Raw genomic sequence first — 9,748 nt, 5'->3', positions numbered from 1 at the left:
ACTCTCTGTATCCTAGCACTGTATTTCAAACCCATATTTCTCTCTCATAAGGCTTTTTGGAAATAACAGTGAAAAGCCTGACATATTAGAAGGTCCTTCTAATGCTCCTGTCAAGAAGCAGGCCCTTCTGCAGGGATTACAGAGGTGAAACAACCATTCTTCTGTCTGGAAAACTACTCATTTGCGGTCTACATCATCAAGAGCATTTGTATGGAAGACTCCAGAGCTGTGGACATTTCACCACTGGGTCCTTGCATTTGGTGCTGCCAAGCTGAGCATGAGTTCACCTGTGGAGTGAGGAGAGCAAGTCAGATGTATTGCTTTGTCTGTGGATTTTTCCCAGCCTTTCCTCTGCCTTGGAAGATGTGATCATCCTTGCCCCTATGCTCTGCCCTGTAAGCACCATGCAATGCTGATAACTTCAGCCTTGCCAGCTCTACCTTTGATTTTACTATTGTAAAGCTGACACCACCAGGGGAGAAAAAAACAAACAAAAAAAACCCGCAAAACCAAAAAGTTTTCTGACAATTTAATACTCTCTGTTACTGACACAGCTAAATATTCATCAATTTGTTTTTTGCTGGCAGGCACCCAGGTTGTTGAGCAGTAACTGGCTTGTTTTAGACTTGCTTTAATTTGTTCTCTTAGAGGAAATGTCTTCTCTAAGGTTTGCCAAGTTGGCAAGCAAAAAATTTGGAACTGTATTTGTATCTGGAAGACTCCTGTAAAATATGTAAAGAACTAAACTTTATAATAACAAGGGTATATATATGTAGATGCTATTGGTTTACACCTGAGTTATTAGTGTCTCTGGGGAATATCTAATTTGATATGCAATGTATTTGGCTGGGGTGTACGGATTTGTGCCTGTGATGTGAAATTCCCAGGCCAAGAACCCCAGGACAACATTCCCACTGGCAGGCAGGGACCTTGCTTTCTCGCCATAACATGCCCCACTGCTCTCTGGAGAAGAAAGCAGCAGCACTTTTCCCCCTTTCCTGCCATTAGCAGAAAAGATCCCACCTGTTCTACTATGTCTTTTTAGGATGCAATCTTCTCAGATGCCTGGGACTTCTTATAGTTTTGTGACTGAAGGCCACCCAGTGTTTCTTGGCTTCTACCCTGTAATTAGGGAAATTAGTTGAGCCCTAGAAGAAATTGCCTATGGGGATCACACCAACTACATCATTGAAATTTTAAGGACAATTTTAAGGGTTTTTTTTTTCAGGGCAAATTGGAAAACCAGCTACAGAGGATAACTTGAGTACAGTTCATTTTGTACTGAGTCCGTGTGGAGATGTATCAGAGTAAGCACAGGAAAGAAAGCCTGACTACAGCCTCGGAGGGTGGGTGAAGCTGAAGATTTGGTCCTGTTTCAAACTGGATGCTTCTGTATTACCTGCAGTGGCTGCTTAATATGGCTGTTGGCCCACATTTTTGGGTGGGGCATAATTCATTCCTGTGGGAGATGTGGGGCAGACAACCAGACCTCCCCTACCTTTTCCATAGGGACTTGTTCAGCCATTACATGAGTATCTAAAGGGCTGTGCCTCGGCAAATGTTCTCTTCTAGATTTTATAAAAATGGGTGAATAAGCCTCTCTTTGGTCTCTACAAACAATTTTTGGGAAAGCGTACTAGGGCAGATCCTTCTTGGGCAGAAGTGCAGAACCGCCATCTTAGCCCATCCCTCTGGCCATACCCATGGTTGAGCTTATTCCATCTTCCAACTGGATCCTAATCTGAGCTTTACCTGCTCAACGGATCCTCAGCATTTGGATTCCTGGCTTAGAAATAGATTTTTTCCCATTTTGGGGAGGCATGTACCTTACGGTTGTCCCCCAAGCCCTTTATAAGGACTGGCCCACAGAGCCACTTCTGTGCTGCAGGCAGGGAAATTACCCATGGGTCATGATGGCTGTCTTCTTGCAATTTCTAAGAAAGCAGTTTCAGAGAGGAAGATGGGCACAGTGCTTTTTCCACAATGAAATCTATTTTTATCTTGCATTCTAGTATCTGGAAAAATTGTTCTCAAATTCACTATTAACTTTAATGAAAAAATCTATTTACACCCTCCTGTGTAGCCACTGTTCATCAACTTATAGGATCACATGAAACAACAGAAACCAGTGTTTTTAGTTATTTTAGCGAAATAAATTTGCAGTTTCTTTTCACAAAGCTGCAAAACAACATTTGTTAGGTGAACTCTGAACTCTCTCTCTCAGACATGCAATTTAAAGGCCAGTTTGAAGCCTTTAAAAAACTTGAGCAAAAAGGTTTTGAAAAAGTTTAAAAAGAATAAGAACAATAAAAGACCTTGTTCGACTGCACTTGATGACACATCTAGTGATGAATGACCTTTGTTGCTGCTGCTTTCTTTCCATCAACAGAACAAGCAGGGCAAGGAAGGAAAGGTTGCAAAATCTGTGTATTTAGCTTCAGTTGATTCATCACTAATCTCTAGAAATAAATAGAGTGGAGCAGAGGCTAACTTTTCCAATAAGGGTAAGCAATGACCATACAAACCCATGTGCAGCTCTTTCCACATCCAATGTTGCTGGCCTAAGTTACTCCTTGGGAAGCTAAGCCAGCTCCTCTGTCTTAGCCTGGCTGGCTGCTGGGCTGATAGATGTGGAGATTGCTAAGCACACGTGTTGATAGTTCTCATAGTATCTGTGCCCTTTCTAAATGATGATGTGAAGCACTAGAAAAAAAAATAAACATATCTGGATTGTGAACATTTAGAAAAGGCGTCTCTGTCTGACTAAGCTAAAGAGGTCAAAGATGCATCCAAAACTCATCCTGTCTGCAGTGGGAGCAGGAGGAGGAGGATTCAAAACCTGGAACCTTGCCACTGTCAGCCAAGGGCAGAACCAGCAGCTGCTGAAACTGTGAGTGGGGTGGGGGAGGTTGCGTGGGAATTCTACCTCAAAACCAAAATCTCAACCTGAGCTTCAGCCTGGATCCATTCCTGATGACTCGTATTTGCTATATTATTGAAAGCATATTTTCACCTGCTTTTGTGAAGGTTGTCCCTGTACTTTCTGCTAGTGATTCAGAGACCACATAAGCTTTAGCATGGTTTTCCAAAGTACCCATAAATTCTGTTGGAGAAATGCAGTCTTGTGAATGCAAGAGTGAACCAGGATTTTCAGCCCAAGCATGTGCTAGAAAAAGTGTGATAGTTGTTTTCTTGCATTTATGCGGACTCATGCAGCCTTACTGTGCAAGTGAAACAGATTTTACAGACATGCAGGCTGTATTCTGGAATGTATTTTTATGAGGGACACAGCAGCCAAACAACTGGAAACTTATCAAAAAGGAGTGGTGGCACCATGAGTGCTCCATCAAGAAGCACAGTCAAGGTCCATGTGGGAAACACGATCTGTGGTGGAGAAATGGGACTGTGGAGGATGAGACTGAAATTCTAAATGGTGTTTGAACCCCTCTGAGGTTTATGCCACCAGTAGGTTTTGCAATGTGGCCTGTTTGCAGGTGGACACCTGTCCAAATATGAAGGATCAAGCAGAGGGTATCATCAGTAAAAGCCTAGAAATTGGTGTCACCAGGTGACTCAGCTGAGTTCACCGAGTCAGGAAAATTATAAACTTGAAGAAATGCCTAAATGGATTGTTAAGGGCTTAAAACATCTTTCCCCACCAGCTGCATAGACATCTCTGAAATGCCAGCGCTGGTTAGCTCACCATCTGTGTTACCCCCCCCCTCTCTTCCCCTCCTCCTGCCTTTATTTTAAGGCTTCTTTATGTTGCCAGAAGAAAAATGACTCTTCAATATTTTCAGTGTGTTATTGGAAAGATAAATTTTGAAGAAGAAATTTTTGTTGTTTCCAACTCTTGCTATGTAAAGCGCATTTAATAATACTTAACATTTACTCAGCCTACTTATTCATTAAAAATACCAGCTAGCAAAATAATCCATAGTTAACTCAAATTAAGTAATCACATATTAAAACTACATCACAATACTTCTCAGCTCTCAGAACAGATGGAGAATTCAAGCAGAGATGTTTTTTTAAATCATTTGTTTCAGCAACTTTTTAATTTTGTTGCTGCTTAATTTTCAGAAACTCACTAAGATAATTACAGAGTTTTATCATGCACGATTGCTTAGGTATGCACTGCTGGAACATAGGTTTTATATTTATATTCTCCTATGAGATCTGCAGATCCAGCCTCAGCTAGGAGGGCAAGATGAAAACATCTTGATGACAATGCAAGAGGTCTGACCAGACTTTTCTCTCTGCTGCTCCTTATGGTGCTGTGGGAAATGTGGTGGCTCTTAGGGACCAGCTTTGCATCTACTCTTTGAATTTTCTTTTTTCCTACAACCAGTTAAAATTAAGAGCAATCCAGATGGCTCACCTTTTGTTGGAATGACTGATGCAAGAATCTCTACTAAGAAGATAAAGGGCCTTTAATGACAGCTCTGGAAATACAAACCGTTCCCAAGGAGGTGTAACCATAAGCATGGAGTTGGTCCCTAACCCTGTCAATTGATACTTGGCAATGTGAGGGAGATGAGGAAGATGCACAGCACTGCTCCCTGGGCACTGTAAGGACCTGATGAGGACTGTCACAGCATCCTCCTCTTCAAAGGGTAAAAGTCCAGGGAAATGAGGGAACTACAGAGCTGGAAGAACTCAGAAAAAACCTGACACAAGGAGCAAAGACAAGCTGGACATGTGCATCTCCTGTTCAGAAACACACTACGGTGGTTGAGCAATTCTTTCTCAGAGTGAAATATGTGACCATGAGCACGGGGTGTGAGATTAGCCCGCTCTCAGGCTAAAAACTCTTCCTACATCTCACTTTGAGACCCTAACACTCTCACAAGGTTTCACCACACAGGAAATTACTTCTGCCTTGGCAGCATGGACTCTTAATGTTTTCTGTTAAGGAAAACTGTTTAAAATCCATAATATAAAAAATACACTGCCCTGTGATATACATGATATATACAGCCAAGACCTGCCACATACTTGTTTCCCAGCGGTAACAGGTTGGTCAAAGATGTGAAAAATTGCTCACAACCAAGACCTTCCACACCACATCTCATTGAAAACCAGGTAAATTACATTTCTCTTTCTGCTTTATAGATGCCATAAAAATACTGCAGATCTTACAGCTGCATAGTGGACCCCAGCTGGTTCATGTTTGCAAACCTGACTTGCTAAGTTTGAATGGCAGCATTTTTAATCAGTTTTGAAAGATGTTTGGAATAATTTATTCTGCCACAGTCACTCTAATTAATGTTGAAATTAACCACTTCTCTTTGAGGGGTAGACCAGAGGATTTCCTCTGGGCAAATACAGAATTTTACTTTACCTCAGATTTTACTTTGCCTTCTGTTGCCTTGCTCTGTAGCAGCCCTTTTTGCACTGGGATTCCTGTGATTCCAGCATTAATCTTAAACCAAATTTACATCGGCCATGCCTGTTCTGCAGCTGGCAGAGGGTATAGGGCAACTGCTTTTTTTCTGAACTATAGTAGGGGTACTCGACCAAGTGTTTGAGTTGAGGAGACTTGCAAACCCTTCTTAACTCCACTTGAAACTGGTTTTGCCACAGTTACTAACACTGCTGTAATGCCTGGATAGGTAAGGGAAAACATACAGATGGCAAGACACCCCACAGGAACTGTGGACACAAGTTGTAGTGAAGTCAATTACTAAACAAAAAGGAAAAATCTTTACAGTTGAGGGTGAAGCAGAGCCGCAGGTTGCCCAGAGAGGCTGTACAATCTTCTTCCTTGGGGATATTCAGACTTGACTGAGTGAGACCCTGAGGAAAGTCTTTGCACAGTTGATGATGTCCCTGCTCTGAGCAGGTGGTGGGACAGGAGAGATGCCCCAGACCTGACCTCCACTGGTCCCTTCCAAATTAAGCTTTTCTGAGATCTGTGTTTCAGAATTCCTGGGGAGCAATGGCTTCAGTTGTTTACAGAGGTACAGAGTGTCCACAGCTTGTCTTGATGATAGTGTTTAGCCTGCAGGAGGACATTGATGGGGGTGGATGTAATGAGTGCTGACACTAATTCTCTTTGAATGTGCCCACCTTTTACCGTGGCACAGCCTGCATGTTTTCTTTGTTTAGACTGTTCAAGACAGTAAACACATTTTCTTCTAATGTATTTTTCAAAATTGTGTCTAGATGGTGTGCATGCTGTTCCCATAACTGAGAGGTTATTTTACTTCCACATTCTTTTGATTGTCAGTCACAGAATGAACACAGTCTCCCAGACTGAGGTGGGGACAACTTTTGGCTTGTCCCCTTGGAAAGCTGTGTTGCTGCAGAGAAAGCTACCCACTGCCCACATTTGTTTGATACTGGTTTTGCCAGACATGGGCACAAGAACGTTATCCTTGACCATAACAATGTGTATAAGTATCTCAAAGGCAGGTGTCGTGAGGATGGTTGCCAGGCTCTTTTCGGTGGTGCCCAGTGGCAGGATGAGGAGCAATGGCTGCACACTAAAATGCAAGAAATTCTACCTCAACCTGGGGAAGAACTTCTTTACGTGGAGGTGGCAGACCACTGAAAGAGGCTGCCCAGGGAGACTGTGGAGTCTCCCTCTCTGGAGACATTCAAAACCCACCTGGACAAGTTTCTGTCTCACGGGCTCTATATTGACCCTGCTTTGGCAGGGGGGTGGGACAGCGTGATCTCCAGAGATCCCCTCCAGCCTTCGTGATTCTGATTCTACTTCACGCATTCGCGCTTTAGAGAGGAAACCTGCTGGCTGCTGCTTCGTTGTGAGTCACTAAGGGTGAGACAAGGAGACAGCTGATATCTTTTATGCCCGTGGGATTGAGTCTTCTGTGGTTTGACCTTATCATTTTGGGGACCTCAGAAAACAGTGCGAATGCTTTCGGTGGCGAACAGACTGTTAGCCCAGAGTATACACTGTTCAGAGAGCGTAACTGAGGAACAGGCTTTTTCACAGCTGTTTCGAGCGCTATTCGGGCACATTTCCACCCGGCGGAGCACAGAGCTCCCGCTGGGCTCAGAGCCCTTACAGCAAGCGCTGCACGGACGGCACCCACCGCGGGAGAACCGGCTGCGGAGCGGGGGGGAAAGCAGCGGGAAAAGCGGCTCCTTGTCTCTCTGTGTGTACGTGTCTGCGTGTGCGCGTGTGTGTATGCACCCACTTCGCCTCCCGGCGCCCCCGACCGAACCCCCCGTGGCCCGGAGCCGGGCGGGCAGGGCGGGCCGGCGCTGCCCCCGCTGTCCCAGCAGCGCGGCGCGCCCCCCGCGCCCCCCGCCCGGCCCGGCCCGGCCCGGCCCGCCCCTGACGTGTGCGCGGGGCGGGGCGCGGAGGCGGCCGGGCCGGCGGGAAACTTCTGCGGCTTCAGCACCACAGACAGGGCGGCCGCCGTGCCGCCGCCCGGCATGCGCGCCCCGCCGCCCCACCGCCGCCCCACCGCCGCCCCACCGCCGCCCCATCCGCCCACGCCCCATCGCCGCACCGCCGCGGTCCCCGCACAGCCCCGGCCGCCCGGGCGGCGATGGAGGCAGCGGCAGCGCTGAACGAGAGCGGAGCGGCGGCCCCGCGGCTGCCGGCCGGCGGCGGCAACTCCTCGCTGGAGCTCTCGTCGCGGCCCCCCGCGCCCGCCGCCCTCAACCCCTGGGATGTGATGCTCTGCGTGTCCGGCACCGCCATCGCCTGCGAGAACGCCCTGGTGGTCGCCATCATCTGCTACTCGCCCGCCCTGCGCACCCCCATGTTCGTGCTGGTGGGCAGCCTGGCCACGGCTGACCTCCTGGCCGGCCTCGGCCTCATCCTCAACTTCGTTTTCCAGTACGTGATCCGCTCGGAGACGGTCAGCCTGCTGACGGTGGGCTTCCTCGTCGCCTCCTTCGCCGCCTCCGTGAGTAGCTTGCTGGCCATCACGGTCGATCGCTACCTCTCCCTCTACAATGCCCTCACTTACTACTCGGAGAGGACGGTGCTCTGCATCCACACCATGCTGGCGGGTGCCTGGGGGGTCTCCCTCTGCCTGGGGCTGCTGCCTGTCCTGGGCTGGAACTGCCTCCACGACCGCACCTCCTGCAGCGTCGTCAGACCCTTGACCAAGAGTAACGTGACGCTGCTCTCTGCCTCTTTCTTTCTCATTTTCCTCATCATGCTCCATCTCTACATTGAGATCTGCAAGATCGTCTGCAGGCATGCCCACCAGATAGCTCTCCAGCAGCACTTTCTGACTGCCTCGCACTATGTCACCACCAAAAAAGGCGTCTCTACCCTGGCTATCATCCTGGGGACTTTCGGAGCCAGCTGGCTGCCTTTTGCCATCTACTGTGTGGTGGGGGATCCTGAGTACCCTTCTGTGTACACGTACGCCACGCTCCTACCCGCTACCTACAACTCCATGATCAACCCCATCATTTATGCCTACAGAAACCAGGAAATCCAGAGGTCCATGTGGGTGCTCTTCTGTGGCTGCTTTCAGGCTAAAGTGTCCTTTCGCTCACGGTCCCCCAGCGATGTCTGAGTGACTTTTCTCTGTCAAACTGCGCCCAGTGACAATCTACCCAGTGAACTATTACAGTGCCTGTTCTAAACTTCAAACTACGTCGTGAAGTCATTGGAAACATGCTTAAGTATTAGCACTTTATACATATCTGTATCTCAGAGAGTGGTTCGGGGTATGGAGTCTCGGGTTCCCTGAAAAAAAAAAAACAAACCATGTGGTTGTATATAAATTTGCACATCACATTTGTAAAGTGAAGACATTCCAGTACCGCTGACTTATAGCACCTTATTTCTAGCTGCTGACCTGCCAAAACAGTGTTGCCTTTCTGAAGGGCAGAGAGAAAGAAAGTTGTGTTCGTGTCGTATTTCTAAGTGTGTGTGTTGGGGTGGGGAAGGGGGTGGGGATGTATGTATGTGATGTATGTGTCTATCTATACTTTGCTGGACAACATTGATAAATTATAACATTTTGTATACAAATAAAAATATATAAAATGTAATATAACCTTGTGTGTCTAGATGCATTTAGAAAGAAGAGAGTTGGAAAATTTGCCAGTTGAGCAAAGTCCCTTTGTTTATTTTTGAAGGCTCCCCGCCTAATTCTGCCTAAAGAGATCATCATTCACTATGGAGATGAAATACTGGAGCAAGAAAGGCACCCTCCTGATTGTTTGTTTGTTCTTTTCTTTAGCCTGGCAAAGAGTAACAAAGAGTACAAACTTTTTTTTTCTTTTTTTTTTAACTTTCAAGAACCGAAGAAACAGGTAGGCTGGTCAAATAGGCTGCTTGTTACAGTTATTCACCACGTTTCCAGTAGCTTTAATTTTCAAGTTATAAATTTACCCTTTACAAAAAAGACCCATTTAAAAACTATCAGACTGTGAGGAAAAGCATTCTCTAAGCTGGACTCTCTTTTCCTGTTTTAGTCTAATGCCAAAAGGGAAAAAGGAAAAAAAAAGGCACAGTATTCTTTTCTAAAAGCCTGTAAAATTCCACAATATGTGGACTTTCCTTATCATTCACGGTTCTGAGGGGAATCTGAATTGTTTTTCTGCCTCCTTGTTTTTGGACTGCATGCTGTAGAAAAATCATTTAAGTGTATCTTTGCTGTCTGCCTGTCTCAGAGCAGCATACAGTCTTCTGACAACCCCGTGGCTTACTGGCTTCCAAGAGTCCATCAGAGGTCAATGTTGTTCAGAGTTTGGAATATTCCTTCACTCGGGTTCAAATCTACCAGTGACTGATTTATTCAGAACA

At 46.3% G+C, this 9,748-nt stretch overlaps 1 protein-coding gene across 1 annotated transcript; it reads left to right on the top strand.

Annotated features, from left to right (window-relative positions):
• The first annotated feature begins 7,517 nt into the window (after positions 1 to 7,517).
• On the top strand, positions 7,518 to 8,845 carry GPR6 (G protein-coupled receptor 6). Its single transcript, XM_066180508.1, has one exon. The coding sequence runs from the start codon at positions 7,524 to 7,526 to the stop codon at positions 8,508 to 8,510; it is 987 nt and encodes a 328-aa protein (XP_066036605.1). The 5' UTR covers positions 7,518 to 7,523; the 3' UTR covers positions 8,511 to 8,845.
• Positions 8,846 to 9,748: the final 903 nt, after the last annotated feature.

Source organism: Chamaea fasciata, unplaced genomic scaffold (genome assembly GCF_029207755.1).
Source record: "Chamaea fasciata isolate MVZ Bird 193981 ecotype frontalis unplaced genomic scaffold, bChaFas1.0.hap1 SCAF_3, whole genome shotgun sequence".
Lineage (NCBI taxonomy): Eukaryota > Metazoa > Chordata > Aves > Passeriformes > Sylviidae > Chamaea > Chamaea fasciata.
This window is presented reverse-complemented; position numbering and strand designations above follow the sequence as displayed.

Bases quoted from the DNA above. Each gene is read 5' to 3' on its own strand.
- GPR6 (XM_066180508.1), top strand. From the start codon at position 7,524: ATGGAGGCAGCGGCAGCGCTGAACGAGAGCGGAGCGGCGGCCCCGCGG.